This window comes from Gobius niger (assembly GCF_951799975.1).
Source record: "Gobius niger genome assembly, chromosome: 19".
NCBI lineage: Eukaryota > Metazoa > Chordata > Actinopteri > Gobiiformes > Gobiidae > Gobius > Gobius niger.
The window spans coordinates 20,161,926-20,183,405 of NC_136870.1; the positions used below are offsets into that span (position 1 = coordinate 20,161,926).

Below are 21,480 nucleotides of genomic sequence, written 5' to 3' on the forward strand. Positions count from 1 at the left end.
GGGCCGGCCGCGGATGTAATAACACCAACCACGCACACACGCAGTATTGTCGCCAGGCTTCCTGGTGTTCCCAAACGGTCTCTCATCCCAGTCCTAACCAGGCCCTTCCCTGCTTAGCATTCGAGGAACGGTCTCCCATCCCAGTTCTAACCAGGCACTTTCCTGCTTAGCTTCAAAGTCGGTATGGGAAATAAACATGGCGGCGCCCAGGCGGCGGCCATTGAGTTAGCGTTTTCTATAATAGATAGTTTATATATTATGAAGGTTGATGTTGATATGCTAATCTACTTAACGCACGTGTGGAATAGTTTTTTTTTTTTTTTCATTAAAAAAAATTAAACAAAAAACAGATTTGAGCTAGCTATATGTTTCAGTTGATTGATAAAGATAACATTACTTCTAACATTTAGGACCTTGTTATTTTTGTTCCTAAACAACCCTTATCCTCACAACCCTAACCTAACCTCAACCCTAATCAAAACCGGTCCCAAACCCTAATCCTAACGACCCTAAACTAACCCTAACAAAAAACATAAAATATTAACAAATAATGCTGTTGTGGATCCGCTCCTACCAGCAGAGGGCGCACTATCACGGCGGATCCACCTCACTGTAGGCCTACTGTATATTTTGGAGCAGGGTGGAGTAGTAGAAAGAATACAGTAGATTACAACAGTAAGAAGAAAAAAGCTAATGTTAAAAGTAAAATAGACCAAGATATTCGTTTTCACCCATCAGAAGAATCCATGATAGTTTAAAGTAAGACATTTCTGTTGAATCATTTATTTTTACATAGAAAAGCCAAAATTATATTTTAAATTGACCATTTTTTCCTGCTTATATGAACGAAAGTGTTGACCCCCCAAATACACATGTTTTCGTAATCTCATTATTTCCTTTTTGTGAATTGGAACAACAACAACAAAAAAAAAGACAACAACAACAAAAAAGACTAATTTGGCATAATTTCTCACAGAATTCCAAAAAGGGCCAGACAAAATTTTTAGCACCCTCACTTAACATGGATTTAGATCTGGGCTCTTTGCTGGCCACTTCAGAACTCGCCAGCGCTTACTTTTCACCCATTTCACTGCTTTTTGAGGTGTGTTTGGGGTCATTGTCATGCTAGAAGATTATAAACCCAGCATTCTGACACCAGGCCCTACATTGCGGTAATTTTGGTATATGGTAGAGTGATGGGCCTTACCAAAAAAAAAACAAAAAAAAAAAACGTTTAGCTTTGTCTCATCTGTTCAAATGTGTCTTGTTTGCATCATGCCTCAAAAGTAAACCAAACACGTATGGACTTTTAAAGAGAAATGGGTGTAAAAAAAAAAAAAAAAGAGTCACATTTAATTTGGTTTCACTTTGCTCTTTGGCACGCCTTTCAGAGTCAATGTGGCTTATTGTGATTAGACATTTCAGCTGCTTAAATCGAAAAAAAAATGAAAATACAGATAAGAGCTGCTGATTTATCAATGCAGCTGCACACAAGCTCATTCAAGCCCCATTATACTCCTGAACTGGTGTCTAGTGTTAGATTTTTGAAAACTAAAACATACAAGCATTTTTAAAACTGCAACACACAGACCACTGTTTAGATATCAATATTTTATTGGTTTTCAAAAACAATGAAAATAAAAATACAGTAATTTCTTGAAAAAAAAACTTTGTGAAGGAATTGGACGGTTACAAAGGAAAACCTGACGCAGAACCCGCTCCTCTCGACGGAGGATCAGTCGCACAAACTGAATCTTCAAAAACTTGGACTGAACTAACTTTTCTATAGACGGTTTACAAATATTACTTTTTCTTTTAATAATAAATCTGATAAATCCCTTTGATTAAATTTTAAAGTGGCTGTCTCCCTCTCAGAGCAGTCCTAATATAAGGCATCTGTAGAGCAGTGTGGACACATGCACACGGGGGGCACACTACAGTCTCACTCTCTCTAAAATAATGGATATGTAAATGAGGACGCTGAAATGAGGGGGTGGAACAGGATGCACGGCCATAAAAGAGCACGATGTGGCAGTAAACGGGGCGTGTTCAGCGGCTGACGGGGCGGGGCGGGGCGTTTATGTGAAGGTAAGTCCCGCCTCGTTGTAGACTTTGAAGACCTTCTCGATGGCGTTGACGTAGGCGGCCGTCCTCAGGTCCAGGCCCAGGTTGTACTTGCTGGCCGTACGCATGATTTGCTAAAAACAAAATAAAAACAGAAGGATGAATGGCCATGATTTTAAGCATCAATCATCTTGACAAGCATGTAGACAGGCGATATAAAGTATTGTATATATTAAATGTAGATAGCTGGTTTATACAGGAAGGGCATTCAGAATCTACATTTTATGCTGCAATAAAAACAAAACATCCTTTTAGTGACAGATGTAGATAATAGAATAATATCCATTATGGAGGCACAATGAGCTTGTCAACACAACAAAAACGTACATTGTAATCAGTGGTGGAAAATAAAGTAAAAAGTACAAATTATAGGTATTTTTACCTTACTTAAAAAGGGACTATATGGAGTTGAACAATGTTAAAATGATGTATTTTCCTTCCCCTACATGTTTCAGCAATGTCCTAATGTGTAGAATGAGCTCAGACCTGTTCACCACAACTGCCTCTAAAATCCTGCACTGTCACTCAAAAAAGTGTTACTTTCACCACGAGCTTAATATAGAAGGCGCAGTTACACGTATGACCTGAGGTGGCAGTAGCGAGCATAAAATGGCCAACTTGCATCTACTCCCTTTAAGTAAATTGTATGTACCTGTATCTGTACTTTCTACTCCACTACATTTTTAAATTGGGTTAAAAGCAAAAGTATTTTATTTTCAAAGTGACCTCTCTACGATGAATGGTCTAGTCCCAGTTTAGACTTGGTTTGATTCAAATGATTTTAAAAAATCCTGCACATTACACTCTTACTCATACTTTTTACTCTAAATATGCATTGTAAAATGTACTTTGAGTATCTGATAACATTTTTACTTAAGAACATTTTTGGTCCTGTATCTGCACTTTTACTTAAAGGGACTATACGGAGTTTAAAAATGTTAAAACTAAGTATTTTCCTTCCCTTTCATGGTCCAGCCATGTCTTAATATGTAGAATGAGCTCAGACCTGTTCACCACAACTGCCTCTAAAATCCTGCACTGTCACTCAAAAAGGTGTTACTTCGAGTCTGAAGTGCCGTCATGCACGAGCTTAATATAGAAGCTGCAGTTACGCAAAAGACCTGAGGTGGCAGTAGTGAGTATAAAATGACTAACTTTCATCTAGCCCCTTTAAGAATATTGAGTACTTCTTCCACCACTGATGGTAAAAAAAAACACCAACATTTTTTTTAGTTTTTAATGAAATACTAACCCGGGCAGATCTCTCCATGGTGTAAGCCAAACCTGAGTGAACAATGTCCTTCTCAGAAGCGCCCTGAAAATGGATAAAAGTTAAACATTATAAATAAAGCCATGAAGTCGCCACACAGAACACAGAACACAGCATTCCTACTCATGTCTGCAACCTTTTAACCAATCTGACTCTAAAGCCCTTAACAAAAACAAACACCCCCTCTCCTCTCCATCCTGCCAAATATGTGCTGCAACCCTCGATCTCCACCACAACAGCAAAACAATCGACCAAACAAACTACAGAGTGAATCATACTTACAGCCACTCGAGCCTGGAAGTCAGCGGTGGGGACGACGGGGATGGGTCCTCCCTGTTTCCCAAACTTCCTCTCCAAACTCTCCTGCACAGACACTGAGCACAACAGAGAAAACAAATCATGAATACAAGTTGTAAGGTTGTAAGGGTTTGCTTTCCACTATTAAATGTGGAAATAAACACTTGCAAGAGACAGATTAAGAAGAAAAAAATAACAGTCAAATAGCAAAAGTAAACTTGGTACAAATGCAAATATTCTTAAAATCAAGTGCAAGTGCAGAGAGAGAAAATAGAGAAGCAAAATGAAAAGGGTGTAGCTCATATTTCAGTCAGTTGACGTCACATGAACTTATCAGAACGGCTTGTAATTGGTGTCTGAATGCGCTGCTCCTCCCCAGCACAAACATACAAGAGGAAGGAATCTTTAGTTCAGGCATCAGCTTTTTTTCAGCCTTTCCTCAGAGCAACAGCTTCATCCCACTTCAGTGAGTATTTCACAACTTTTTCTTTAATCATACAAAAGAACATTCCAGAGCTTCATTCTATGTCGGGTGAAATACGCTTTTATCACTGTTTGTGTTACCAAGGGGGACGAAGACCAGCGGGCGGGGCCACATTACAACAGTTTTAAAACCAGTGACTTGGCTCTTAAAAGGTCTTTCTCATATTTCAGAACCTTTACAACCCTCGCGGTCCCTGTGCTCCTCCGGCGGCGGTCAGGCCACATACTCACGGTGAGGCATCTTTCTACATAACTCTTCTCCATGAAGCAGCAAGCCAATGTTTTGTATAAAAAAGTTTGATTGGATTTAATTGGAATTATCTGTAGGCAGACTGTATGCCATCTATACAACACTATTTATAGTGGTGAATCTTTGGTTAAGTTGAAGTCGGACTCCCTCTAACTTCACGAGCAATGACCCCAAGTTCTCTTGCAGAGACGGGGACAGAGATAGTGTCCGCTACTACTACGTGCAGAGTGATATGACAGACCTGTATAACAAGCATGAAGTGCATTGCCATTGCAGAGGCAGAGGAAGAAAATAATGACCGGTAGAACGCTGGAAAATCTCATTCAAGTCAATGGAGCGTTCTACTTGCATTGTGAAGAGCCGTATAATAAAAATTAAATAATCCACAGCATGTAATCCAACCAAAAAAGGACCTTGTAAAAGATTCAACTCTTTCTTACAGCACACAGAAGGACCACATCTGCCGTCAGTAGAAGTAAATTATCTAAATTAGATCAACATTTCCTTTAAGGGCAACACTTCAACGTCTAGGGACTAATGGAAAATCAATGAAAACCACTTAAAGGAATAGGCCACCGTTTTTACATACTGAGATATGTTCTTACCTTTGACGAGTTCTTGAGGACCTGTCTGATCTTCACCCGTGCCTTCAATCATGTAAACACAGCGCAGACGGCGTTAGCATTTAGCCTCTCCCCCTCTCCACTATAGCTCCAAAACAGGTCAAGATAGAAGCTACCAAGCTCTTCCACGTTTTCCCTATTTAAATATGGTTACGTGAAGTGTTCCACTACAAAGTATAATTACACAAAATTAAACAATGTGGATTTTCTAAGCGGATAAAAGGGGGAACTATATTGTAAGGCGTTATAATAGGAGTAGTTCGAAATCCGCGTAGTAATCTTCACTTTACTGCGCGGATGCCAAATTACTCCTGGTATTATTACGCCTTAAAATATAATCCCCCCCTTTTATCCGCTTAGAAACTCCACATTGTTTAATTTTGTGTAATTATACTTTGTAGTGTAACACTTCACGTAACCATATTTAAATAGGGAAAACGTGGAAGAGCTTGGTAGCTTCTATCTTGACCAGTTTTGGAGCTATAGTGGAGAGCAGGAGAGGCTAAATGCTAACGCCGTCTGCGCTGTGTTTACGTGACTGAAGGCACGGGTGAAGATCAGACAGGTCCTAAAGAACTCGTCAAAGCTAAGGTAAGAACATATCTCAGTATGTAAAAACGGTGGCCTATTCCTTTAAATTTTGCCTTCGCATTCAACAACAATCAGATGATGTAAATACCTTGGGTACATTGCACCTTTTTCTTTTTCTACCCAATATAGCATCTATTACTCTATCATCACACGATAGGCACGATGTTCCAATGTAACTTGTTTAAGATTTGTTAAGCAGTACAAATATGTGTGTCGCTTATTTTTTTTTATAGATGCCTGCTCGAGACTTTGACTACTCAGAAATAGAAAGAGATACAGCTCATTTTAGGAAGACAGCCCGCGATCAACAACTACGTGACAATACAGACGTTCTCTACCAAAACACAAAGCGCAATCGTCAAAGGTGCAACCTGATGTTTCAAACCGAACGCCAAGAGGAGTGGATAGACGCTTTACTGGGCTTCAGACCAGACCCACCCACTGAACAGCCAGACGGACCGGAAAACCAAGATGTGCAAATCACTGCATGTTTAGACAGAAGAAGTGGAATTTTCGTGGTGCATGGGTCAAGAGACGACTTAAACATATTTCAAGCAGCTTTTGACCACCTGCTGACGACCATTAGATTGGCAGCAATGGCTCTGGATAGAGCTCAACCAGGCCAAAGAGAGGATAGACATGATAATGATAATGATGATAGGGATGCTGATGAAGATGATCGTGATCCAGGGGTGATCACAGTGGCAATTGTGGAAGAAATAAGGTACAGAGGGGCACAAGGGAGGAAACTGAGAGCAGAAGTTAGAGCGCTAAACAGAGAACAATAAGCAGCCGCGTGTGGTTAGTTACTGGATGAAACTGTTATGTGGCGTCACATGATATATTCATGCAAGGTTTAAATTTCCAAGCTTCCAAAAATCCATCTTGAAAATAATTGAGACGTTTGCCGTAAAGACACTATACCCAATTTTTTTTTTCTAGTGGTGGAACAAATTTTGTTTTTTGTTTCTCCATCTAATTATAAAGCATTTGTTAGTTTTCAGGTATTTCTGTGACAGTGCCCAGAAAAGTGACCCTGCAAGTTGTGAAATGTGCCTATAAGAATCAGGATATTGCACATATGTTAGGAACAATGGGTGAGGAACACGTTTCTGCATGGTCCTTATGGCGTAGTCTCACCAACCAGACTCTGCTTCTTTACAGAAGAGGGTCTGGAAACACTCCATTGCGCGCTTTCAAAGGAAGTGACGCAGCGATATGGAGCCCTCTGTCTCGGGAGCGGTGATTGGCTGTGGCTGCTGGGGGGCTGTCTTGTGGGTGTCTGGATGGAGGTGTGGTGTTGTCCGGGCACCCTGTGTTGGTCCCTGTGGCTGCAGCCGAGGTGCCGCTCCCGATGCAGACGGCTCCTTGGATGGTGTTCCCTTACCTGGTTTATCTGTACCCAGCCTTATCTTAGCCTTTTGTCCATAGTCTCCACTGTTTTACCTTGAGTGTGTATTGTGTGCTTGTGTGGCGTGTCTCTGGGGAGGTGGGTGGGGGGAGTGTGAATGCGACAATGTGTCTGTATTTTTGGAAGGAGGTGGGTGTGAGAGAATGTTTTTAAAGCACTTTGTGTTACATGACATGTATGAAAAGCGCTATACAAATAAAATTGATTTGATTTGATTTGATACCGACCAATCAGAGCAGCTCCCTGAACGGACGTCACGTTGTTGCGCCTTTGTTTTGTAGTTTTTCAACACAAGCGACCACTTCACGTAATGCTCCGGTATGCTTGTATTCTTACGTTTTTCTGACATAAACGACAGAAGTCATTTACTGAACTCCGTGTGGCAGGAGCGCCATTGTTAATGTCCGAATGACTACAACTTTCTTGTCGCCGTTTCTGTCGTCACATCTGCTATGTTCTCATTGGCTGCTGCGCTTCGGTTGTCCCACATTAGTCCCGCCTCAAGCAGAAGCTTTTCTACGACAGGGTGGCCAGACTAGTCTCCTGTTTATTAATTAATAAACATCGGAGATTAGTCTGGATGCCAGGCTACTTATGGCGGGGTGCTGACATTGCTGTAATAGCACCCCCTGGTGGCCGGGACGACTTACTGGATATATTGAACAGATTTAAATCTCAAGGGACTAAATGGTATACACTGCAAAAAGTAATTTACTTGTTTTTACTTACTTATTTTGACTTGTTAAGATGTAGTTGGGCATTTAACCTAGATTATTTCACTTGTTCTGAGATGTTTCTGACTCGTTTCAATACATTTTGCTGTTATTTCAAGTAAGTTTCTAAGAAAAATGGTCTTGTCCCATTAGCAGTTTCACTTTCTTATTTCAAGCGAGATTTACCATAGAACCAGTCTGAAATGTCCTCAAACGAGCAAGATAATCTGAAAAAGGTCTGAATGAGTGAAAACCCCTCAAAACAAGATATATTTCCTCAGTTCAAGTCATTTAAGCCAAGGCTTGATATTTACTTTTTGCAGTGTAAATGGGTGTAAAAAGGAGATGTGAGTTTAGGATTTAACCAGCATATGCATTTACATGTAAGTGATTATTTGATTCTTTCATTTATCTTTTGATTTTCTTGTTTTTAACTCTAGTAGCTTTTACTGCAACAATAACCATGTAAACAAAATAAAAAGTTGTGGAAGACAAAAGGTGGAATATTGTCGTGTTGTGACTCACTGAGCAGGTGGTAGTTGGAGTCCCGCTCGTATTTGAAGGTGAGTCGGCCATAACTGACATGGTTCAGATTCTTCAGCCACTCGAAATAAGACACAGTCACACCACCAGCGTTCAGATACATGTCCTGCACACGAGAGAAAATGACTTAAAGCCACACTGCGGAACATTCCAGGTTATACATCACACCGACACACCGATTTAACTGCTGATTATCACAATAAAACATTTAGTATGGGACCTAATGGAGACAAGTTCACCTACAGGAATGACCATGACGTTGTTCTCCAGGAAGATCTTGTCGGCGTCTGGGGTCGTGGGACCGTTGGCACCTTCAGCGATGATCTACAGCCAAAACAAGATACAAATCACATGACGATTAATACTCTTCAGTGAATATACAGACTCTGATTTGAGAAAAGCGTGTGGACCTTGGCCTTGATTCTGGGGGCGTTGTTGCGCGTGAGCTGCTTCTCTCCGGCCGCGGGGATCAGGATGTGGCAGTCGGCCTCCAGGATGCTGCCCTCGTACGGCTTGGCCCCTGGGAACCCGACGATGGTGCCATGTTGCTGCAGAGACAAGACCAGACCCATTCAATTCAAGCCTGGCTAAAGTATTTTCCACTTTCTTTCATTTCTAATATGTCAACATGCACAAAAAGTAAAGCTTACGATACATACAATTTATTTAGCAGATTGGTGGGTTATATCTCAGCAATGGCTATTCACATCAAATAAAAGCTGGCACAATGTTCAGCGTCGTCTTGTTATCATTACACAGTCATTAAAAACATCTAGGTGAAACCGATGTCGTCAGGAGATAGGACTTTAAAAAGGTGCACTATGTAACTTTTTATGTGAAAAAAAGGACTTGATATTTGCGTGTATTGTGACCTTTTAGTGACTCAGTGGCGTTATGGGTGCAGCAGGACACCTTTTCTTTCCCTCACAGTGGCCTTTATGACGCTCCAGAATCAATTGTGTTTCGGTTTTGGCCAGTTTCTGATACGAACCCCTACAAACAATTGATCCTGGAGCATCATAGAGGCCACTGTGAGGGAAAGAAAAGGTGTCCTGCTGCACCCATAACGCCACTGAGTCACTAAAAGGTCACAATACACGCAAATATCAAGTCCTTTTTTTCACATAAAAAGTTGCATGGTGCACCTTTAAGCTGCAAGACTAATATAGCAAAATTGTTGACACACAATCAGATTGAGCATTTGTGGATTTTCCGCACGGCTACACCTTTCAAAAACACTGAATCAGTCCAAGTTACACTGACACCAGCCCGCTAAATGAGATTTTAACATGACATTCTAGAAAATGAGTAACAGAATAAAAATAGTGCAAGGACAGAAGCGGTTCTGACCAGTTTGTAGTCCTCCAGCTGCTTGGGGTCGATGCCGTCCGGGTTGTAGATGTTGCCGTCGATCTCGCCCACTCCCACACACTTGGCCCCGAACCTGTGCAGGTACCTCATGGAGTGGAGACCCACGTTACCAAAGCCCTGTCGAGAGAGAGAGAGTAAGAAAGACACATTAAGGCAAAAGAGGAGAGATGATATCGTTTAGTTGGAGTCAGTTACAACTAATTTAGGGTCACTTATAATCCCTTCCAGCTGGACCTAACCCACAAAAGCTACAACGTTGGAGTTTTGCCGCTTGTCAGACATTTTACTACTATCAACATATGAAAATCAAGGACAAAAAGGTTAACTTTCTTCCTTAACGTCCGCACACTTGAGCCGTTATAAGTGAAGTTATATCGGTTTGTTCGTTGGTGTAACTGGGTATGAAGATAGGCATGAAAAAAGAAAATATCTGGCGCCCTCATGTGGCCAATCAATCCTTACCAACTTGACTAAACCTTCATAATAGTAATTGCAGTCGTAAGCATTTTATCATTACCAAACTAGAAAAAAAAAAACGGCTTTACGATACAAGCTGCAGTGCTACATTTATGCCAGGTTTGAAAACAGATTTAACTATTTCAATTTTCAGTTTAAGGTCAGGAGTGAACGCTCGTCTTATTTCACATTCAGTAGTCACATGTATATAAGCAAAGTAAGCGGGCCTAACATCGATTTCATTTAAAGAACAATGTTAAGGTATTCGTTGCCGTTTCTTGGGAGTTTTCATTGTGTCTGAGATCGAGGATAAACATTTGATCTCCTCCTTTGGCTCTTAATCTTTTATGACATAAGCCACTCGTGCCACACTAAGGAGGATTACAGCTTGTAGCTTTGATTCCACACTTTGACACGCTAAGAGCTGAATGAGAAGAAGAGGCGGGAGAAAATCTCGTATAGACATTATGATAGAGGCCTTTTGTCTTTGCAGATTGTGTCCGCCATGTCCATCATTTTGCCCAAACATTTAGGTCAATATATTATTATACTTATTTCAACAAAAAAGCTCATTATCTATTCTCTTACTTATATATATCATCTTGGGTACCGAGTATCTGTGGTGTATCCTGCCTGAAGCTTTGTCAAAACATAAATAGCTCTGACTGACATTTTTATTATGTTGAAGTAGCTCACAGAAGTAAAAGATTGGAGACTCCTGCTGTAAAGACAAAAAAAAAGTGGCCAACTTGAATCTAATCTAAAAAGTTTCATTGTAATTATTTGCCTATTTTTGTTAAACAAGCAGTAATTTCTTCACTTTATGAAGTACTCTGTGGGCAAACTGCATTATTATTGTACTTCAACATTTGAATAACCCAAACGAATCCCGTTATAATCTGAGCTCTTTGGTTTCCTCTTCGTGGGCGTTCTGACCCTGGTGACCGTCTCTTTGTCCGGTCTGGACTCTGGTACCTGGACTACGAAGGTCTTGTCCTGGAAGCCCGGGGTGAGGCCCATCATGCTCATGTAGGACGCCTCGTGGATGAAGTTCTCGATGCCGTGGAACACTCCTCGTCCAGTGGCGGAGATTCGGCCGTGGATGCCGCCCTGGCTGATGGGCTTGCCGGTCACACAGGCGTGGGCGTTGATGTCCTACAACAACAACAGAAAAAAAAAGTTGACTTCTATAGTTTTAATGAGAGAAACATCAGGTAAGATCCTATGGTAGAGTTTTCCACTTTGAACATGACACTTCCAAAGTGCTGCACAAAGCTTAGTTATTTAAGTTAGTTATTTTAGTAATAATAACAAGTTAATAAGTAGCACAGATAGTGAATGATGTGAGGAAGTCATGAAAAGGGAGTTATATAAAAAAATTGCACTATGTAATTTCTCTCATTCGTTCCATTTTCTTTTCAGGGAGGACAAAATTATGCCTAAAAAACAAACCACACCAGTTCTTAACAGTCTAAACTTGTGCTAAACTAAACCAGGACTAAACCAGATTATCCTGGTCCAAATTCGGGATGCACCAGGTCTAGACAAAGCCAAAATTTGTCTTCATTGAACTTAATTGAAAATACAAGACTTTGAACACAACTCCCCCAGTAATTATTTTGTTGGCTAGTATATTTCACTTCTACTACTGTCATATCATTTGGAAATACAGTAGGCCTACTTTATGTTTGAAGTTGGCAGGAGTCTGGCAGCTGACGGGGCGTCCCGTAAACACAGCCCCCCTCTGCCCCATGTGCCCAGAGCAGGAATGTGTCACCTCATCCAAAACCATGCACAGACTATTTACTACACAGCACTGATACCAATACACTGCAATAAAACCTACTGAATGTTTGTTTGCGCTATAAATTTTTTTAACCTCCAAGATTATTCTGTCGTCTGATTTTTCTTGAAAAACATATGATTTTCTCTTCTGAATCCTATCAGCTTTGTACAAACTTAAACTTTCATCAACACATGAGAAAGGGAGCATACTTTTGCTTAGCTATACAGTTCTCACACTAGACTTTGGTCCGGACGTCTGGACTTCCTCTAATATATTTTTCACCAGATAAAAACAGCAATCCTCTGACTCGCTGCTGAATGAACTGGAAAACACAGAATAGAAGTGCATTGACTAAACGCTGTGTTGGTTTGCGAAGGGAGAGGCAGGATATCTGGAGCTGTGGCCAAGAGCTCATTCCTGGTGACTCATTCCTGCCTGTATGACCCATTTTGGAATCAAGGGGAAAAGTGCAGAAATTTGTTGGGCCATAATACAGTACAGTCTGGATTTGGGAGTGCCCTGAGAGACTCAGCCCTCCGTACGAGTAGAAACTTTTACAAATGTCGGATACAGCGATGGGGCTTAGATTTGTTTGGATAACAGTTTGCAAATCATCTGGTTTAAACTTACAAGTAAAGCTTCAAAGCATTTTAAACTTCAGTCCAGAAAAAGGTAGGACACCAACATGAACAACTGAATCCCGTGATTATGGACTCACAGTGTGTGCAATAGTGTTGGCGTAAGTGTCTGCGATCCAGGACATCTCCCTCTCTCCTGTGCTCATGTCAGGGGCAGGGACGTCGATGCCAGGCCCTGAGGAAAACAAGAAATACAAGATATCAAATTATAAATGTAGCTTTCCAGTGTGTTGGCTCCTGTGGATATGATTTGACCTTTTACTTATGGATCTTTAACTAACACTATGTAACCTACGGATCCTTTAAGAAATGCATTTACCCCCATTTTCTTTGCACTTCCTATTCATAGAGCACTGTACACGTCGAACAAAACATTATGTCACTGGATATCCCGACTTGGGTGACAGACAGGTGCAGGGAGCTAGCCTTTCAAATGTCTGAGCGACTGAGCAAGGCGTCCATGGAGGGCCTTGGATCCTGGAATGGGCTCCCAAAAACAGGCTGAGGAGCATGAAGGGTTGGTGGGGGAGGGGACGGAGCGCGGAGAAACAGTTTACAGAAGAGCCGGAGTGAATAATATGTTTGTGCCGCTCACACTCTGCTGAAAACAAGACCAAATCATGTGCAGAGAGTGCTGCAGTGTCCCGAGGGAGGAAAAATTACATTAACTTTGAGAAATCTGCTATCTTTGAGTACGCAGTAACAATCTTAATTTGAGAAGTTTTGATTTACTGTACGTTTAACAATTTACTTCACCGTTTCTTGCTTAGAAGGTTAACTTTACTGTTAATGTGGGAAATGTGTCCTCTGTGTTTGACCCTTTAATGCAGCTGGGGCCGTCTGTCAGGATCAGTGGGAGACCGCACCACCTTCACTCCTTGAGCCATGATCTCATCAGAATTAGACAATTGTGCATGTTTTGGGCTAATGGGGGAGCCCAGAGAACCGAGAGAAAACAAACTCACAAAATAAGCAAACTCCATATAGAAAAATCAAATACTTTCAGATGACATTTAAAGCAGTACTAAGTAACTCATGCCCCTAGAGGCCATAAGCGCAACTGCAGGTGTCGTAGCAAGTTGCGATTTTTTAACTTATTAATTGTCTGTGAGAGTAATCACTACGCTGACAGAAAAGGCGAAGGGAGAGAGGAATATTGTACATACAACTACACAATGGAAATATTTTTTTTCACTCAAACTTGGCTGTAAATACTGTTTAAAGTGGCGCTAGCCCGAAGTTAGCTTTGCTCGTTAGCCTGTTAGCTTCTTCTTCGTGATAGTGTGTAATGGTTGCTCCGGTCAAGTTGCAATTGTGATTTTCTGGCCACTGAGGATTAGGTTACTTAGTATTGCTTTAATTTTTTTCCACAAATCACTCAATGAACCTGAATAAATTGGCTTCTAGCTTGATTACAAGAGCAACGACTCTGAAGATAAAGGTGAAACGTCGAGTTGACAATTTGGAAATCTCTTCTACAATGGAAAATTCCTGGACGACAAAGAGCCTACACAAAGAACCATCCTCTTGGGTAAACGTAAAAAATGACTATCCACCTTTGAAATGAAGTAAATCATCCGCCAAAAGGTAAACATTGCACATATAGGGGCCCACAACCTGCCGAACCGGTGTCTCTGCCCTCACTAAACAGCTCTGACCCTCTCACCTACGAAAGATATTTTTATCTTGACAAATGTAAAAGGGAGTTGCATTTTTGTGCCCGCCCATAGCAGCCGGGCGCCAAGAGGGTCACATAATGAGTCTTACCAATGAAACCCTTCTTAGCCAGCTCAATGGTGAACCTCCTGGTGATCTTCTCCAGCTCATTGTCCTACAGCAAACACAGAACACACAATCAAGACAGTTGAAATGAAAAAAACAGTGCTAAAGATCACACCGCAGTTATCGAGATACTTTGGTTTTGGACTGAACTTATATCGACATTTGAAGAAAATTTCACACTGAGGCGATGACAGGATGATGCTTAATTCAGTCCCTTCAACCAACTATGGTATAAATCATGGATAATCAATGTTTGGGATGTTTTAATTATCTGGTAGCAATAAGAGAATACTTCACACTCATGAAACAATAGCAAACCTATCTACAAAGAGTGTCCTCAGTTTCAGTATGTGGTTACAGAGAATGATTAGAGACCTAAGCGTGTCTGTGTGTGGTCTATGGTTGTGATTGTGTCACAGTGACGGGGTGGTATTACAGGGGCTTACAGTGTAATTCTTAGGGTTGATCTTAACTCCAGCTTTGGCTCCTCCGAACGGCACATCTGGAACAAAAGGACAGAGCTTTGAACCGAGAGGCGTCACTACAGCACGTGCTTATAAATCATGTGCAAAGACGTCAGAGTAGTGTCAAGTAATGATCAAAAACTAATTGAAAAGAGGAAAAAAATGGTCTCAAGCTTATACAATTGAAAAAAACTAGATCTGCAGATGAGTGCGAGTACCATGTGGTTTACGGTTTAGTACCACTTCCTATTCCCCGTCTTCAGTACCAACTCTGGTCCCAGTTAGGCACTAGAAGAGTCATGAGACTTTACAGTTTTGAGTGGCAGATTTAGCAGTTTTCATGTAGTTTATTTACTAGACTAAAATGATTTAACTTTAAACTACTAATAAGGAGAGCTATGCTTTTTTGCAGGTGATTGGCAATATTCATATATTTTTGTTTACCTTTATTTAACCAGGAAAGTCCCACTGAGATTAAGAATGATAGGGAAACCTATTGTACATATCTTTAATCTCAAGTACATCTTTATCACTATATTTCACTTTGTAAGAAAATTCTAAATTGATTGGAATCTGCAGAAACAATAGTTTTGCTTCCTGATTTTCATCCAATCAACCCATAAGGCGCTCCCATCCCACCCATCTCCTTGCCCCCCAATTCGGCTTGGATTATGCTTTGCGAGAGATCGAGAGGTAAAGACAGTATTTCCTGGATACGTAGATACTGGTGAAGATCCAATGATCACTCAAAAGGTGTGCTCGTGGCTCGAAATACAGCTCCAGGTTTGTTTTAGATGAAAGAACAACATTGTAACATGGTAAGCTGCAACAAAGGGGAATACGTACCAACCACAGCACATTTGTAGGTCATCAGCGAGGCCAGGGCCTTCACCTCATCTACAGAAACCTCTGTGCTGTAACGGATACCTGTGAGAAAACAACAAAATACATGAATACAAATAAAAATGTGATACAAAGCTCTATCATTAAATCAGAGTTTGGCTGAAATCACATTGAAAGAGCCTGTAGGGCCCATGACTCAAAACATATTAAATACTGAGCTTAAATGAATGGAAATCCTACTACAAGCTCTGCATAATGATAGAGCATTGGCCGCGAAACCACAGAAACATCCCTTGTATCTCAACCAATCACAGCTGAGCGTCGCAACCACAGCCCGCGCTCACTTCCTGTTATGAGGAGGGGGAGCCGAGTTGAGCTGCGTTACCGTGGCAACCTGCGTGGGCAGACCATAGGACGAACGTGAGCGTGCCAGCGAGGCATGCCACTCCCCTGCACTCTGCACAACATCGTCCCGACCGAAAATAGCCGCTCTAGAGTCGCCTTACACACCACGAGGAGAGGGTCCAAGGGCAAAAGGCACAAGAGGGGGAAACATTTCAGGCCGAAAACGGGGCAATTAATCGAGAAAGTACAAGGAAACCCCGCCCATAGTCACAAGCTGTTTATCAGACTTCAAAGCTGTGAGGGGTTTCCAGGATTCTGTCACCATAGCATTGCGGTGGATAGTTTTGAAGCACATGGCAACAAGAAACCGCTAACAAACGATCTTTTTAGAGGTTATAATCAGATCAAGATGGAGATTTACATCTTTTCAGTAGTTTTGACTTTTTTTTCTTATTCAAACTTGAACACTTCTTTTGTCGTATTGTACAGCTCCAGTTGGATAAATTGTTTTGTGATTCAAGGTTAAGCTATAAAAAGATAGTACAACAAGTACAACTCAAATATACAATGTTATTTTGCAGTAGGTTTATAATTCAAAACTTAAATAGCACAATAGTAAATCCTTAAGTCATGCAGCATGCACACATTTGTTTTTGGTTTCAGAGAAGGGCCAATGTTGCGCAGACAAGGCACAAAAAGCTAGCTTAGAAATAAAATTATACTCGTGATTCATGAAAGCCTGGCCGGACAACCCCACCCCCATCCTGCAATCGATTTATTCACCCAACCACAGCAGCGTTCAATGGAAAAAGAGACTATCCTCACAAAATGGACCAAGGAGAAGTGGGCAGAAGTTTTTTTGGAATGCGTCAGCTCCAAAACTACAATCAGTATTAACTTATATTTGTTTAAATGTTTTAGGATCTGCTGGATTTTGTCAGAAGGTGAAGCAAACTCTAAGCTGATCCAGTGTCATAACGGAACTAAAAGTGGAAATGTGTCAGCAACAATATGGGCTCGGTTTTATAAAGAGGCAGGAAACAAATACACTCTAAAGTCATTCCCCACATGTGTTCATTAATGTTTCAAATAAATCTAATAAACGTATACTGACGGTGTTGTCTGCATGACCCTAAAGATTTTCACATTTACAAACTTAAAAATAGTTTGCAAGTGTCTCAACCTGTGAACTATAATTCCACTTTGCACCACTAAATGGAGGGAAGAGCTGCATTATCAGTGTGGCAGAGAAAATAATGTTTACTTTAGACAGATTAGATATTTTGTTTAGGAATATAGCTGCTCGATTGGACATCAAGAATGGAAACGATGATGCAGTTAGCATAGCATGTACCATTCTGTCGGCATGCATTAGGAACTCTAAAAAAGGATAAACCTATATTTGTAACAATTGTTTTGCACATGCTTACACGGTAGGCACTGATATGGCTCAGTCTTGTGTTCAGCATTATTATAATAGCAGAGATTGTACTTTTATGACATGCTGCACATTCATTGATCTGTGATAAAAGCTGTTCAGGTATCTCTGATCTCTGCGAGGAGGTTCTTGTCCAAACCGGCAGATGCTGCTTGTTGCTTTGTGCTCATAATAACCTTTGTATTTTAACCCAATGAGGACAGCGAGGGTCTATGAACCGCATCAATGATTAATCGACAAAAAAAACCAGACTGGAGTGGCGGAGAAGTGGAGTTTGCACATTAAACTGTAGAGAGGAATTTAGACCCAACGAACCACAGAGTTCAGCAACGGACAGAGCTGATACGAGCAGTTTTACTTTCATCATTTGTCGTCCCACTGAAGAAGCGATATCTGTCCGTAGAGATTTCATCCATTTTGTATTGTCATTATAACAGAAGCACAAGAACCTTATGAACAATAAATGGTCTTTAGGACTCCAAAAGCAACACTAGCTTTCCACCATCAGGCGAGGAATCAATGTTGACTACACTGTGGAGAAGCTTGTCAATAGAAATCTAACCTTTTCACAATAATCAAACACCCTTTACTATGACTATTTACTTTAATGCAAGTAAATGACCAACATTAGCAGAGGCTGCCCATCATTGAAGAAGATAAAGTTTGAGATTGATTTTATGTCAAGAAACGAATCAATGCACCACTAATGACGTCTGTAGATGATTGAGCCTAGAATTTATTTAGTTCTCCCATGGAAGGAAAAGTTATTCATGCTCCACGATCATGGCACATCAAGTCCAACAAAAGGGGGAACTGAACGTGATGCTGTGAGGTTTTACATTTGAAGCAGGTGCCAAATGTTTTTTACAGCCAAGAAAAACGCCGTCATTCCCTCCATACATTCACCACCGTTCACTGCAGGCTCCTCATAATACGCCGCCGGGCCCTCCCCCACCTGTCACCACGCTGACAAATAGGAGAGCCTGGAAATACCACCTCCTCCTGCCCTCCCGCAGACGTCACACACAGTGCAGCGTGAGCCGTGAAGCAGATGATTCGACCCTTGGACAAAGAACATACTCCTCTGTCACTTTGTGTATTTGCTTAAAAGCACACACGCTCAAACGCTGTGAGGACTGAAAGGCAATGGTCATGTTCCAACGAGGGCCAAGTCAAGTCTGTGTAAACAAGTCACCTAAAGACCTGCACGTGCACACTCTGAACACGTGTGAATGGGCCCTAAAGGACCACTGAAGGGACGGCTGCCTGTTCAGTTTGAATGGGAATATAGATTTTTAGTTAGAAGGCGATCTAGGGAGTCAAAGGTCACAAAAACATGCAGCGATGGTATAAAAAAAAAAGGACAGCATATTTAGCAATGCAACCAAAAATACTGATTCAGAGCTAAGCTGCAAAAAATGGCATTATGGCACATCATACTTTTTGCCTCTTAAATGATCATACACATCTAACTATGCTGGTCAAGTAGTTACATTTTTCCATAAGTTGCTTGACAAAACATTAAAACATCATCATCACTGAGCAGAACATCAGTGAAATTTTCAAAACTACTAGATGTAATAATAGTAAAGGGACTTTTGCATAGGAAAAGGCGGTCTGTGCATCTATAGTTGAGCTGGGGAGTCAAAGGTCACAGGTAAATGAGAATCGGAGTGACGCTGGAATGAATCAGCCATTTGGGGTTAACTGGATATGACATTGCGCACAGAGCTTGACATCAAGTTTCCATCAAATGTTATTGGTCCCAGTGCTGTTTAGCCACAATGTAACTGTTGATTGAAGTGGATAAGTCTATGCAAACAAAACATGGTGACTGTTGGCCTAGGACACATGTATCTGCGTAGTTGTCTTGTTGTGCACAAAATCAGATCTTGATATTTACACACTAAACAGGCCTGAGTGGCTGGTGACGGTGGCAGTTTGGCTGCTTGTCAAGCCCTGATTGTGCAGCTGTGCCAGTTTGTAAATAGCTAATGATGGAGCTAACTAAAGCTAAAGCAGACGCTAGCTATCAGGACACGGCTCGTTGTGCCCAGCTGGCCTCGTCTCTCTTACCTCCTTTGCAGGGCGTCCTGTGCTGGCTGTGCTGGGCACGGTAGCCCTCGATCACCTCCCATTCCCCGTTGTCCCTCCTGATGGGGAAAGACACGCTGAGGACGTGATTGCAGGGCTTGATGATGCGGAGGATTCCCCGCACCCGGTTCCTCTTCTGCTCGGGAGTCTCTCTGGTCCTCAGATCCTCCACCAGCTTGTCCTCCACGATGGAAGCGCCGCGGTCGAAGAAGCCCTCCACCATGCGGAAGAAGTTTGGGTCGTCGGGCTTGTCAGCGGCGTCCGCATAGTGTCTCACCCGCATGAGGGACGAGGACACCGGGAGAGCGGAGTCCACGCATCCCGAGGCCAGTGCGCTCCCAGCGGAGCGGCTCAACAGCTCCCCGAAGTAACGATACATGACTGGGACTGAGCTAACCGTGCACAAACAAACTAAACGACAAGGACAATGGGGGTGACGACGGGAGAGGGGTGGGTGACCGACACAGCAGCTCTTCACTGTGTGCCGTCCTCAGGCCGAGTGAGGAACGACATCCCGGGAGTGTTCTTTAAACGCACCCAGTGCGCACGGAAGAGGAGGACCGCTATCGCGCGCTCCCGGACATGACACTGACAGCGCGCGCTCCCGGCTGAGGAGTCAAGGGGACCGTGAAGGGGACCCCGAAAAATGCACAGCAATATAAAGGAAACTACTGCGTTGGAAGCTTTTCAAGAATGGAGCATGTTGACTCGCACAGAAAACAGTGAATCTTATTTTTCATGTTTGGTTCCAACTGACCATGGCGCTGACGTTTGGCTTTAACTTTTGGCTGGCTGTAAAAGTGTTTAAATGTTTTACAAATGTAATAGTTTGTGTATAATTGACCTTCTGGGCCTGCAATTTGATGCAACAGAAGTAATAGCCCTAGGCTATTTAATTATTATATTTTCTGAAGTCCCTCCTTTTGCTGATCTCAGCAAGTATCTGAATCCCCGATGCCATAACTTCTACAGATGAGACAAGTTTTCCAGTGATTAATTAAATATCTTACAGACTATCACTTTAATAAATCAGTTTGAGCCTGTTAGAGCAGCTGACTACAAAGCATAACTTTTTAGATGGCCAGTGTCCATGACATAATAATAATAAGAACAATTTAGGGTTTTAGAGGATAATAGTTAAAATATTCAGTGTCTATTGGCTCTGTGTAAACTACACATTATCAAATTAAGGGAAAGTTTCAATGAAGGTAAAAGGTAGCTTAAGTATATGTTCATTCTCAGTAACTCCTGCTCTTCATTAACTGGCTTCATATGCACAATGGCCCCTGTTGACACAGGAGGCCTATTCACTCTTGTTCAGTGTCATACAGTGTGGGCCAGCTGCAATCAGCAACACCTTATTTGGTCAATGAGTGACATCAATATGGGCATTGCCTACTACACCAATGGTTTTCAAAGGCACTGGTGGTTCCTGGGCCACATTTTAGGTTCCCTTGTAAGATTCACTGGATGGTACTTTGAAGGACACCACTTTTGTCACTGCAAATCACTGTTTTCTTGGTGATTTTTTTATATTCTCTTAAAGATTGAAAAGAAATGATGAGCCTAATATTGAATACAGGAATAGCCTCATACCTCCTGCACATTCTCATAAATATATCAGAAATGTGGCAGAAGGTCTCAAACCACCTTCATTTCTTGGTGCATGATGATTTTGTGTTCTATTGCAATTTCTGATTCAGAATCAGACATGCTGTGTGTTCAAGTTCTTAAGCACTGGATCTGCTCCAATGTCTCCACCTGGTCAACATATGTGTCTGCTCTGTTATGTAACTACACTCATAGCGCCGTCCCATGATGTCTTACAGGCTGCAACAAAGTGGAACCAGACTTCTCATATAGGTGCCGGTTCTCAAGCTGTGGTATGCACATTTCAAGTGGAGTCCAGATCTGCTGTAGGGTTTCTCAGGTATCACTGGTGGTACATGGGCTGCAGT

At 41.7% G+C, this 21,480-nt stretch overlaps 2 protein-coding genes across 2 annotated transcripts in view; one reads left to right on the forward strand and one right to left on the reverse strand.

Annotated features, from left to right (window-relative positions):
* Window positions 1-21,480, forward strand: part of samd8 (sterile alpha motif domain containing 8) — a 243,737-nt gene that overhangs the window by 47,476 nt on the left and 174,781 nt on the right. The window lies entirely within an intron of this gene.
* Window positions 1,627-20,078, reverse strand: LOC306978569 (glutamate dehydrogenase, mitochondrial). The gene is made up of 13 exons (XM_079577204.1): window positions 19,505-20,078; window positions 15,649-15,729; window positions 14,785-14,840; window positions 14,324-14,387; window positions 12,637-12,731; window positions 11,108-11,287; window positions 9,656-9,793; window positions 8,716-8,853; window positions 8,549-8,629; window positions 8,288-8,411; window positions 3,677-3,768; window positions 3,377-3,439; window positions 1,627-2,198 (listed from the first exon to the last, which is right to left on the reverse strand). Exons 1-13 carry the CDS (start codon window positions 19,899-19,901, stop codon window positions 2,079-2,081), a joined length of 1,629 nt encoding a protein of 542 aa, XP_079433330.1. The 5' UTR covers window positions 19,902-20,078; the 3' UTR covers window positions 1,627-2,078.

Excerpts from the sequence above, each read along its gene's own strand:
- LOC306978569 (XM_079577204.1), bottom strand. The coding sequence starts at position 19,901 with ATGTATCGTTACTTCGGGGAGCTGTTGAGCCGCTCCGCTGGGAGCGCA. Across the intron at positions 11,288-12,636 it reads CCAACACTATTGCACACACT|GACATCAACGCCCACGCCTG; the intron begins GTGAGTCCATAA and ends TTGTTGTTGTAG. Across the intron at positions 9,794-11,107 it reads ACAAGACCTTCGTAGTCCAG|GGCTTTGGTAACGTGGGTCT; the intron begins GTACCAGAGTCC and ends CTCTCTCGACAG.